General features: G+C 43.4%; 1 protein-coding gene across 1 annotated transcript; it reads right to left on the reverse strand.

Moving 5' to 3' along the window:
* Positions 1-327: 327 nt before the first annotated feature.
* KLF17 (KLF transcription factor 17) lies at positions 328-12,535 on the reverse strand. The gene is made up of 3 exons (XM_045899111.2): positions 12,476-12,535; positions 921-1,776; positions 328-572 (listed from the first exon to the last, which is right to left on the reverse strand). Exons 1-3 carry the CDS (start codon positions 12,533-12,535, stop codon positions 328-330), a joined length of 1,161 nt encoding a protein of 386 aa, XP_045755067.1.
* Between the last annotated feature and the right edge of the window lie 926 nt (positions 12,536-13,461).

Genomic DNA, 13,461 nt, shown 5'->3' on the forward strand with positions numbered 1-13,461 from the left:
TATGTAGCAGGCAAAGGAGAGTCACTAAAGAGTTTCAAGCTGGGGAGTGACACAAGATAAAGAGCTTTTTGATAAAGCTCTCAATCTCTACTTTCCTCCAGTTTCCCATGCGGCCAACCTTGGCAAAAGTAGGTGGCCCCAGAGAGGTGAGGGCATGCAAGACAGTTTTGAGGAGTCTCTGACCGGGTCCAGAGCTCATACAGGCTTTAACACCACCTCATAAACTTTCTCTGTCTTCATCTAAGCCTGTACCTACTGAAGACAAGCTGGTCAGAGGCAGGCAAGATCTGGGTAGAGAAGCCAAGATGAGGAGAAGAGGAGATTGGCCTAAAGACCAGGAACAGGAGGACCAGCCATCTGTCCATTGTTGGCCTGTGGGTCTGGGGATCCTGGTGCCCGTTGATGAATCCTCTGGTGTTGCCTGAGATGATCAGATCTCATGAATTGTCGGCCGCATTGATCACATCTATGTGGTCGATATCTGGTGTGTATCCGCGTATGTCGTCCAAGCTCATCAGAACGGAAGAAAGACCATATACAGCCTTCCCACATGCATTTATAGGGCCTCTCACCTGTGGGGAGGTGACAAGGAACAGAAGAAATTAAGTAGAAGAATATGCCAGCACGTGCATAGGAAGGGGTCTGACTCTATTGAGGAAGAGCCATCAAGGTTGAGAAACCAAAGGAAAACCAAGGGAAAGTAGTGAGGAGGCAACACAATCAGCAGCCCCATGATTTTGGCATGGTCACACTGGATGGGGGGAAAGCAAATTGGTGGGGCCAATATAGCTTGACCCCAAGCTTGAAGGACGACAAGCTAATCCCAAGCCATTACAAACCAATGGTCTAGCACAGATCTAAAGCCCAGAGACTCCTCTACCCCACCCAACCCTACCCCACCTATCTGACACCTCATTCACCTGTGTGTTTGCGTTGGTGACTCACAAGGTGGGAGCGCTTAGTATAAGCTTTTCCGCAGCTTTCATATTGGCAGCAGTAAGGCCTTGAAACCGGGGATCTCCTCCTGAGAGCCCTTTCCTGGGCCCTGGAGTTCCACTCCGCTCTCTGTGGAGCATGCATGGGCTGCTTGGGTAAGGGGTCTTCCTGGGAGCCTGGCTGGCTGAGAGAGTCCTGGGATTCTAAAGCCAGAAATGATGGGGACCCAGCTGGGTTCATCCTAAAATCATGGGGTTCTCTAGGGGGCAACATCTGAGTCAAAGAAGGGAGCATTGCCTGGGCCTCAATAGAAGGCATGGTTGGGGCCAATAACATTTTAGGTGTTAAAGAGTCTCTATTAGAACGTACTGTTGGGGGACCAGAATAAGGCATTGTTGGCACATTGATGTGGGATGTCATTGAGATTCCACTGGGAGCTGAGAGTGGCGGCCCACTGGGGGCCATTCTTAGATTCCTAGCAAAGGTCATAGCCACCCCTGGAGTACTGGGCTCTCCTAAGGGCATCATCTGGGGCCCCTTGAAAATCATTATTCCTGGCTGGGAGGGAGGCAGTCCCTCACAGTAAATCATCTGGGAAGGAGTGCAAGTCACTTGGGAGCAGTAGCTCACACCACACTCAGGCAGTGACATACTGAACTGTGGCCCCATTTCACTTGCATTCTGCCTGGGTGCCTCAGCTAAGGCCAAGGGGATCCTCTCCAGCTCTGTGTACTGAAGGAAGTGTTGAATGCCTGATGCGCCATCATTCCAAGAGGTGTGCCCTCCACTGCGTCTAGGAGGTGGAGCTGTGTCCAAGATGGACATTGACTTCTCAGTATCCTTGAAGAGAGAGAAGTGAAATTCACCCTAGTTCAAATTCTCCAGTTCCACATGTCCCTCCTTCCCATCTCCAGACTCCACCCTAATCCAGCCTCCAATATCTCTTGCCTGAATTATCCTGCCACCCGACCATTCTCCAGTTTGGACTTTCTAAGCTGCAAGTCTAGCTGATAAGGAGCACAGTGGAAGCCTAAATGTGACTCATGCCATTTTTCCTCCTTGTCATGATTTTGTTTATTTCATAAAAAGCAACGAAGAGAGCAAATAAAATATTCCACAACCTAACCTTCAGCAAAACTCTGAGAAAACCTTCAAAGATTATCTTTAAGTGTGAGGGTGAGAACATCCAAAATCTGCCTAAGTGCAGAAAGCCACAAGAGTAAGAAGACTTGAGGGTTCAGATGGGTCATGGCTTTAGCAAAATTTAGAAACACCTGCAAATATTTACTTACAGAAGAGGGTCTCAGCTGAGTTGGAACTGCTGTGGACAAGTCTGAGATCAAACACTGGAGGAGGCGACGAAAAGAGGCAGGCTTTTTTTTTTTTTTTTGGGAAGATTTTATTGATTTATTTGACAGAGAGAGACACAGCGAGAGAGGGAACACGAGCAGGGGGAGTGGGAGAGGGAGAAGCAGGCTTCCTGCTGAGCAGGGAGCCTGACGCGGGCTCGATGGGGGGCTCAATCCCAGGACACTGGGATCATGACCGGAGCTGAAGGCAGACGCTTAACGAACTGAGCCACCCAGGTGCCCCAAGAGGCAGACTTTTAACAAGGGTAGGAGATTGGCTTGGAAGTCAAGAGGCAGTATTCCTGGATGACTGACTGGTGTGAAGGGAAGTAAAGAAGAGACTGGTGGTAGAACCTCTTGAAACAGGACAAGATCCAAGAATCATATTTTTTAAAGTTGTCCATCACTGTAGCATTAGAGAGAGCTCTTGAGCTAAAAACTGGGGCCCCTTGAAAATCATTATTCCTGGCTCCACTGCTCCATAACCTCCCATCTACTCCTCCACTGTGACAGTCCAGAAAAGACCAATCCATTCAACTATGAAAACCAAAACATAAGTAAAAAATACAGTATCCAGGGTGCCTGGGTGGCTCAGTTGGTTGGGCGACTGCCTTCAGCTCAGGTCATGGTCCTGGAGTCCGGGATCGAGTCCCGCATCGGGCTCCCTGCTTGGCAGGGAGTCTGCTTCTCCCTCTGACCCTCCCCCCTCTCCTGCTTTCTCTCTCTCATTCTCTCTTTCAAATAAATAAATAAAATCTTTAAAAAAAAAAAAATACAGTATCCATAAAAGATACTAAAATACCAACAGAAACTGAAGATTGCAATCTCAGGGAAAAAAAAAAAATGGGGGCGCCTGGGTGGCTCAGTCGGTTAAGCATCTGCCTTCAGCTCAGGTCATGATCCTGGGGTCCTGGGATGGAACCTACTTCTCCTTCTCCCTCTGCCCCTCCCCCTGCTCATGTTTGCACGAACTCTCTTGCTCTTTCTCTCTCTCAAATAAATAAATAAAATCTTAAAAAAAATCACCAGAAAAAAATGTTGCCACAGATCAAGGAAAAATGAGCAACATTCACATTCTCACACACACACACACACACACACACACACACACACACGAAAAGAAACTTAAGAAAGCAATTTCAGCTTTTACACCAATTACAGAAACCCCACAGAGCAGAAATAAAGGAATTCAAAGAAGTTACGTCTAGATAATAAGCTACAAGTTATATTAGAGGGGAGGGGGGGAAAATGATAAGCATCGGAGGGGCTTCTGTGGTGGTGGCAATGTTTCATAGATCTTCACTTTGTGCTCATCCATTAGGCCGTACACTTATATTCACTGTTTGAGTGTTATTTTTCATTAAAATAGTTTCAAAATAATATTGTGAGAAATCAGGATTCTCAGCAAGTGAAAAACTATTATAAAAATCAGAGTAAAAGTCAATTAAAAATAATGGTGAATTTAAATAGGAAATATTCTATACATTTTTCCCTCCTAAGAGGGAATTCACAGCTATAAATGCTTATAATAATAAAAAAAAAAATCTCAAACCAACAACCTAGCTTTACACCTTAACTAGAAAAAGAAGAACGAACTAACCCCAAAGCTAGCAGAAGGAAGGAACTATTAGAAAAATATCAATGAGGGGCGCCTGGGTGGCTTAGTCGTTAAGCGTCTGCCTTTGGCTCAGGTCATGATCCCAGGGTCCTGGGATCGAGCCCCGCATCAGGCTTCCGGCTTCCGGCTTCTGGCTTCCGGCTCCGCAGGAAGCATGCTTCTCTCTCTCCCACTCTCCCTGCTTGTGTTTCTGCTCTCGCTAACTCTCTCTCTGTAAAATAAATAAATAAAATCTTTAAAAAGAAAGAAAGAAAAATATCAATGAAACCAAGAGTTGGTTCTTTGGAGAGATTAACAAAATTGCCAAACCTTTAGCTAAATTGATCAAGAAAAATATGAAAGTGAGGACATTACTACCAACTTTACAGAAATGAAAAAGATTATGAGAGTACTATGAATAATTTCATGCCAACAATTTGGATAACTAAATGAAATGGATAAATTCCTAAAAAGACAAAAACCTACCAACACTGAATCATGAAGAAATAGAAAAATCTATATAGACCCATAACTAGTAAAGAGACTGAATCAGTAATCAAAAGCCTCTAGGACAAAGAAAAACCCTGAACTTGATGGCTTCATGGTGAATTCTAAACATTTAAAGAAGGATATCAATGCTTCTCAAATTTTTCCAAAAAATTGAAGAGGAGGGAATACTTGCTACCTCATTCTCACACTGCCTTGATACCAAAGCCAGACAAAGACATCACAAGTAAAATAAACAACAAGCCAACATTTTTCATGAATATAGATGCAAAAAAATCCTCAAAAAAAATTTAGCAAACCAAATCCACCAGCATATTTTTTTCCACCAGCATATTAATCAGATTATACAACATGACAAAGTGGAATTTATTCCAGAAACACAAGGCTGATTCAGCATCTGAAAATCAAAGTAAAATAAAGGCGGGGGGGGGGGGGGGCAGAAAAAGCATTTGAAACAATCCAATACCTTTTCATGATTAAGAAAAAAAAAAAACTCTCAAAAAAAACCCTTCTCAAAAAACTACCAATTTGATAAAAGACATTTCATTTATGAAAAACCCACAACTTACATCATATTCATGATGAAAGACTGAAGGCTCTTTAAGATCAAGAAGATAAGGATGCCTGCTTTTACCATTTTTACTCAACATTGTATTGGAAGTTCTAACCAGAGCAGTTAGATGAGAAAAACAAAAGGCATCTGTATTGGAAAAAATAGTAAATTATCTGTTCCCAGATGATATGATCTTACATGTAGAAAACCCTAAGGATTACACACACACACACACACATACACACACCTGTTAGAACTAATAAATTCAGCAAAAGTAGTAAGATTCATTTTTCAAAAAATATTTATCTATCTATCTATCTATCTATCTATCTATTTGAGAAAGAGAGAGAGTACATGCATGTGAGTGGCAGGGAGGGGCAGAGGGAAAGGGAGAGAATCTCAAGCAGGCTCTGCACTGAGCAAAGAGCCCAACTCAGGGTTCCATCCCACAACCCTGATCATGACCTGAGCTGAAACCAAGAGTCAGACACTTAACCAACTGAGCCACTCAGGCACCCCGAAAGTAATAAGATTCAAATTCAAGACACGAATAGATACTTTTCTAAAGAAGACATCCAGATGGCTAACAGACTCATGAAAAGATCCTCAACAACGCTCATCATCAGGGAAATACAAATCAAAACCACAATGAGATACCACCTCACACCTGTCAGAACGACTAAAATTAACAACAGAAGAAACAACAGGTGTTGGTGAGGATGCAGAGAAAGGGGAACCCTCTTGCACTGTTGGTGGGAATGCCACTCTGGAGAACAGTATGGAGTTTCCTCAAAAAGTTAAAATAGTCCCAGTGGAACCACGAAGCTGTAATTAGGGGCGCCTGGGTGGCTCAGTCGTTAAGTGTCTGCCTTCGGCTCAGGTCATGATCCCAGGGTTCTGGGATCAAGCCCCACATCGGGCTCCCTGCTTAGCGGGGAGCCTGTTTCTCCCTCTCCCACTCCCTCTGCTTGTGTTCCCTCTCTCGCTGTCTTTCTCTCTGTCAAATAAATAAATAAATAAATAAATAAATAAATAAATAAATAAATAAATAAAATTAAAAAAAAAAAGAAGTTAAAATAGAACTACTCTATGATCCAGCAATTGCACTACTAGGTATTCACACAAAGTATACAAAAATACAGATTCAAAGGGGTACATGCACCCTGATGTTTACAGCAGCATTATCAACAATAGCCAAATTATGGAGAGAGCCCAAACATCCATTGACTGATGAATGGATAAAAACACACAATGGAATATTACTCGGCCATTAAAAAGAATGAAATCTTGGGGGCACCTGTGTGGCTCAGCTGGTTAAGTGATTGACTCTTAATTTCAGCTCAGGTCATGATCTCAGGGTCATGAGATCAAGCCCCATATCAGTTTCTGTGCTGGGTGTGGAACTTGCTTAAGATTCTCTCTCTCCCTCACCCTCTGCCCTTTCTCCCACCTCCCTCTCCCTCTCTTAAAAAAAAGAAAAGAAAAGAAAAAGAAAAAATCTTGCCACTTGCAATGATGTGGATGGAGCTAGAGTGTATTATGCTAAATGAAATTAGTCAGAGAAAGACAAATATCATATGATCTGATTCATATGTGCAATTTAAGAAAAAAAACAGATGAACATATGGGAAGGGGGAAAAAAAGGAGAGAGGGAAACAAACCATAAGAGACTCTTAATGATACAGAACAAACTGAGGGTTGATGGAGGGGAGGTGGGGGGGATGGGCTAGATGGGGGATGGGTATTCAGAAGGGCACTTATGATGAACACTGAGTGTTGTATGTGAGTGATGAATCACTGAATTCTACTTTTTTTTTTAAGATTTTATTTATTTGTTAGAGGGAGAGGGAGAGCGAGAGCGCACATGCTGGGGGAGAGACAGGCAGAGGGAGAAGCAGGCCCCCTGCTGAGCAGGGAGCCTGATGTAGGACTCGATCCCAGGACCTTGGGATCATGACCTGAGCTGAAGGCAGACACTTAACCATCTGAGCCACCCAGGCATCCCTGAATTCTACTCCTGAAACCAATATCGCACTGTAGGTTAACTAACTAAAATATAAATTAAAAAAAAAAAGATTAAGGGTGCCTGGGTGGCTCAGTTGGTTAAACGACTGCCTTCGGCTCAGGTCATGATCCTGGAGTCCTGGGATCGAGTCCCACATCGGGCTCCCTGCTCGGCAGGGAGCCTGCTTCTGCCTCTGACCCTCCCCCCTCTCATGTGCTCTCTCTCTCTCATTCTTTCTGTCTCAAATAAATAAATAAAATCTTTAAAAAAAAAGATTAAAATTCAACACACAAAAATCAGTTGTTTCTATACACTGACAATGAACTATCTGTAAAGGAAATTAGGAAATCAGGGGCTCCTGGGTGGCTCAGTCGGTTAAGCGTCTGCCTTTTGCTCAGGTCATGATCTCAGGGTCCTGGGATTGAGCCCCGCATCAGTCTCCCTGCTCCGCAGGGAGTCTGCTTCTCCCTCTCCCTCTGCCTACTTGCTCTCTATCTCTCTGTCAAATAAATAAATAAAATCTTAAAAAAAAAAAAAAAGAAAATCAATTCAATTTACAATAGCATCAAGACGAATTAAATACTTAGAAATAACCAAGGAGGTTAACTTAATCACTGAAAAATACAAAACATTACTGAAAGAAATTAAAGACATAATAAATGGAAAGACATCTTAATATTCATGGATTAGAAGATTTTAATAGTTACGATGTCAATGCTACCCAAAACAATCTGCAGGTTCCATGCGACCCCTACCAAAATACCTTTCTTTGCAAGAATAGAAAAATCTACACCCTAAAATTCATATGGAATTTCAAGGGACCCCAAACAGCCAAAAACAATCTTGAAAAAGAACAAAATTGGAAAATTTACACTTCTTGATTCAAAACTTCCTACAAAGCTAAGTCATCAAAGCAAGGTACTATTGGCATTAAGTATAGACCTATTCACGAACAGAAAGGAATAAGAGCCCAGAAATAAACCCCCACACATATGGTCAAATGATTTCAATAAATGGCGCTGGTATAACTGGATATCCACATGCAAAAGAATGAAGGGTCTTTACTTAATACCACATACAAAAATTAATTCAAAATGGATCAAAGACCTAAACATAAGAGCTAAACTGTAACTCTTAGAAGGAAACATAGGGGAAAAGCTTCACAACGTTGGATTGGTAATGATTTCTCGGATATGACACTCAGGAACGGCAACAAAAGAAAAAAAGAGATGAAGTTGGACTTCATCAAAATAAAATCTTTTGTGCATCAAAAGACACCACCAGCAGAATACAAAGGCAACCCACAAAATTGGAGAAAACGGAAACTAATATCTAGAAAACATAGATCCTAACTCCTACAACTTAACCTAAAAACAAATAACCCTATTCGAAAATGGGCAAGGGACTTAACTAGACTTTTCTCCAAAGATATACAAATGGCCAATAAGCAAATGAAAGATGCTCAACATAACTAATCATTAGGGAAATGCAAATCAAAGCCGCAATGTGATACCACTTCATACCCGCTTAAAATGATTGTTATCAAAAAGAACAACAACAACAACCCAAAGTGTTGGCAAGATATGGAGAAATTAGAATCCTTGTGGTAGGAATGTAAAATGGTGCAGCCACTGTGAAAAACAGTAATGACAGCCCCTCAACAAATTAAAATAAAATTACTATATGATGCAACAATTCCACTTCTGGTATCTACCTACAAGAACTGAAAGCAGGGACTGAACTAGGTATCTGTACACCCATGTTCACAGCAGCATCATTCACAGTAGCCAAAACGTGGAAGCAACCCAAGTGCCCATCAGCAGACGAATGGATGAACAAAAGGTGGCATATACCTACATTGGAATATTATTCAGCCTTAAAAAAAAAAAAAAAAGGAGGGGGCGCCTGGGTGGCTCAGTTGGTTGGGCGACTGCCTTCAGCTCAGGTCATGATCCTGGAGTCCCTGGATCAAGTCCCACATCGGGCTCCCTGCTCTGCAGGGAGTCTGCTTCTCCCTCTGACCCTGCTCTCTCTCATTCTCTCTCTCAAATAAATAAATAAAATCTTTATAAAAAAAAAAAGGAGGAAATTCTGATATACTTCAACATGAATGAGCCTGGAAAACATTAAGCTAAGTCGAATAAGGACAAAAAATGTATGGTTCCATTTATATAAGATATTTAAGGAAGTCAAATTCAAAGAGACAAAGTAGAATGTTGATTGCCTGCCAGGGATTTGGGAAGTTACTTTTTATTGGTTAAAGATCAGTTTGGAAGGCAGAGGGGCATAGGGGAAGGGAGGGAAAATGAAACAAGACAAAACCAGAGAGGGAGACAAACCATAAGAGACTCCTAATCATAGGAAACAAACTGAGGGTTGCTGCAGGGGAGGGGGGTGGAGGGATGGGGTAACTGGGTGATGGACATTGGGGATGGTATGTGTTATAAGGAGCACTGGGTGTTATGTAAGACTAATGAATCACAGGCCCGTACCCTGAAACAAATAATACATTATATGTTAATTAATTGAATTTAAATTTAAAAAATAAAAATTAAGAATTAAAAAGAATTTCAGTTTGGGAAGATGAAAAAATTTGTGGAGATTAATAGTGGGGATGGTTGCATAGTAATGTGAATATGATTAATGCCGCTAATCATACACTTAAACATGGTTATAATGATATTTTTGTTTTATAGATTTTACCACACTTTTTAAAAAATGTCTATAAAAAGGACACAGAAGGGGTTCCCACTGGCCAAATTTGTGACAATTTGAACATCAAAAAGAATAATGACTATTGGTTTTAATAGAATTTTGAACACTGTGAATTGAAGTGAAAATTAAGTGTTTATTGTATCTTTCCAATAAGAAATTTATTTCAAAATCACCAAAAAGAGTCCATGGTTTAAGAAAAATCCTGCATTACAGAACACAAACTAATAAATGTAGAAGGAATGGTAGAATTGAAAAATCATTATTTTACAACCCTTAATAAAACTTTTGATTAAGGAAACTTGGTTGACACCAGTGGGTGAATGACTGATAGGGAACTGGGCATTTGGATATATCCAAGATAACGTTACATAGATTACTTTCTGACCACAAGGCTAAACGTTAAGCTTGAATAGAGAGATTAATCAGGCTACCTTAATTCAAGGGCCAAGCCTAGGGTCACCCAAATGTGGGGAGCTAGATGTGTCTCCTGATGAAGAGGAAGCCTACCATACCTATGAGACATTCTTACCAACAATCAGGAATCCAATGAAGCTTTAAGGTCTAACTTCAGTTTACAAGTGACACAAGAGCTAGAAGATCAAGCTAACTTATACCGTGAGAACGCAATGTGATAAATTCAGAAGGAACAGTCTACAAAAGTTAGGATAATGAAAAATGGAAAGTCAGTCAGGAAAAAAGAAAATTATTCTAATTTCAAAAAAACTCGAGGGGCGCCTGGGTGGCTCAGTCATTATTAAGCGTCTGCCTTTGGCTCAGGTCGTGATCCCAGGGTCCTGGGATAGAGCCCCGCATGGGGCTCCCTGCTCAGCGGGGAGTCTGCTTCTCCCTCTCCCACTCCCCCTGCTTGTGTTCCCTCTCTCGCTGTCTCTCTCTCTCTCTGTCAAATAAATAAATAAAAAGTCTTAAAAAAAAAAAAAACTCAAGAGATGTAACCAGATGCAGTGTGTGGTCTTAAAGCAGGTCCTGGTTTGGACATATTAGCGTGAAGGACATTTTAGGGATGACTAGGGGAATCTGAATAAGAATTACATTTAAGATGATATTAAGAATTTGGGTAGGTTTGAAAATGTTTGACTATGGAAGAAAATAATTTTCTTTCACCCTAGAAGGGTTGGCGAGATCCTATCTGTTTTATTCACCACTATATGCAACTAGCATAAAGTAGGCTCGTAACAGGCTCCAGATAACTGTCTATTGGATGGGCATTTCTGGGGTGCTCAGCCCCTTTTTCCTCCCTCTCAGTGATGGCCCTCTTTTATTTTCCTGATCCTTCGCAGGCAAACTTCTTTGGCGATGCTTAAAATATACACCTTCACCACTACCTTGCCTAATTACTCCCCAAATTCAACTTGGCCCCCATTTCTCCACAGAAACCGCTTTCATAAAGGTCAACAACCACTTTCATGTCACTAAGTCCAAACACTTGTCAGACCCCTTCTCGCTTGACCTCTCGGGAGCTTCTGAGACTCCTGGCCACTCTTCTTGAAATGTTTTCCTCCCTTGACCTTGGGAACACATTGTCACACTTGCTGGGTTTTTCTCCTTCTCTTCGCCCTGGCCCTCCCTCCTCCTCAGTCGCCTCTATAGCTTTCCCTTACTGGCTACTTTCTAGGCAATCTTTCTCATGCTAATGATCCATTTAGGTTTATATTCCACTTAGTCTTAAACCAGTAGCTCCAGGGCAGACTTCTCCTGAATCTTCCAGCCGCCTAACGCTCAGTCCACTTGGATAGCCCAAAGGCACTTCAATGGACTGCATCTAAAACTCCTGCTCATCCTTACTTGCCCACCGACAGGAGTAAAAAACAAGCCTGTTCCTTCTCATCCTTTGCTCTCTCACAAAATGTCACTATTCTTGCCCAATGGTGCAAGCCAGAAATCTGGTAAGGTGTCCTGGATGGCTCCTTCACCACCTAGATGCAAGTTAATTACCAATTCTTATGGTGTCTACCTCCAAAACATGTCCAAGATCTATTTGGTTTTCTCTACCTCCACGCTCCCCTCCCTAGTTAGGCTGCCATTTTAGTTCTCATTTGGATTATCACAGTCCCCTTGAATTCTGCCCACCTCTATCAGGGCACTCTTTACAAAATGCAAATCTAATCACGACTGATCACATTTAAATTCCTCAGTGGCTTCCTACTGGCTCAAGCCCTGCATGATCTCAGTAGCCACTCTCCCACCACTCTCTTGGCCTTAGTTCTCGGTCCATCTTTCACTTTCTCCAAGGTAGGAGCTTACTGTCTCTGGTCTCAGTCCTGCAAACCCTTCACCCATCCAGTTCCCCAGTTCCAGACCAAATCCTTAGCTGTCTTCTCAACCTCCTAAATCAACTCAAACACCTCTGCTATTTGTTCCTGTGGCCCCTGTTCTTCTCCTTAATAGTAATTCGTACACTTCCAATCATTCAGCTGTTTATTAATAAAATGGCATAATATCTTATAGTAAGCTCACCACTGCATTCCCAGGGTCTTGGCAAAGGCCTACCACTTAGTAATGTTTTCCTCCCTGCCTGCTTCCCACTGACTTCCTAACTTTTTCTTCTCTCCTGGACACTCAAGTCCCTTGACAGGGCAGGGCGTTACCCCCAGAGCCCAGCACACGTGCTAACGCGAGGTGAATATTTGCATAAATGACACATGACTTATGTCCGCGATCTCCCAACCCTCCCCTTCCTAACCCTATCCCTCACACTTCTAATACCTCAGATTTCTGCTTCCCTCCACCCCCAGCCTGCACCCACCCCACCCCCGCCCGCCACGCCGGGCCCTGGCGCTGACTTCTGGACTCACCTGCACGAGCTGGCACTGAGGCGGCTGCCACCGTCTCAGCCTCTCGGCCTCCCGCTCCATCTCAGCCTGGGATGGGCTGCACATCAGGACCGTGTGCGGGTCCAGGCCCACACCAGAGCACAGCTGAGACGCGCTGCCTCAGCGTCTCAGGTCAAGCGTCCGGCCGCCACCACGCCACAATCACAATTGCCTAGCTCAGCTTCTCCTTAGCACCGTGCCGCCGGGAGGGGCGGAGCCAAGGGCCGCACCCACAGACCCACCCATCAGCAGCCGCCCCACCCCGCCCGGCTGCGGCGGGCATCCAGGTCCTGCCCGGACCCAGCAGGGCACTAACAGGGAACCTCAGACCGTCACCACATCTTGTGTCTTATGTCTGCCCCCACCCAATTTGCCCCATCCACCCTCCAGTCTGAGCATCTCTGTTTCACCCAAGTAGGGGTAAGGACACCAAGGTTCCAGACTCCAGGCCTTGGAGACCTCAGGGTGGAAAAACCAGGGCAGGAGGCAGGAGGCAGCGGCAGACTGGGGTGTAGAAGACAGGAGAACCTCCACCAGCACCCCACCAGGTCAGGGTTCTTTGTCATAAGCTCCCAGAGGCCTGGATCTTCTCTGCTATAAACCAGGTTCCTCTGTCCCTTGTGTGTACAAACCAAATAGTGGGAGCTCCGTAGCACGCGTCTTCGTTCCAGAATACTGAGTACCTCCTGTGTGTCTGCACTGTCTTAGGGAACTAGGGATACAACGGCAGACAAGACAGAACTAAGGTTCTTTGCTCTCAAGGAATTTTCATGTGAAATGGGCAGACAAATGAATATAATAAAGTCAATAGTTATTATAATTTTCTTTGGTGGTGAGTGCCACCGAGAAAAAAAAATAGGAGAACGTGAGCTGAGGACTGAGTGCCTGAAAGGGACCTCCCCATAGGAAGATTGGAGGGATCTGAGGCAGGAGAGAGCTTGGCCTGCCAGAGGAAACATAGAGGGACC

The sequence above is a fragment of the Mirounga angustirostris genome, unplaced genomic scaffold, assembly GCF_029215605.1.
Source record: "Mirounga angustirostris isolate CCGP_5_RB_7025 unplaced genomic scaffold, mMirAng1.0.hap1 SCAF_4, whole genome shotgun sequence".
Taxonomy (NCBI): Eukaryota; Metazoa; Chordata; class Mammalia; order Carnivora; family Phocidae; genus Mirounga; species Mirounga angustirostris.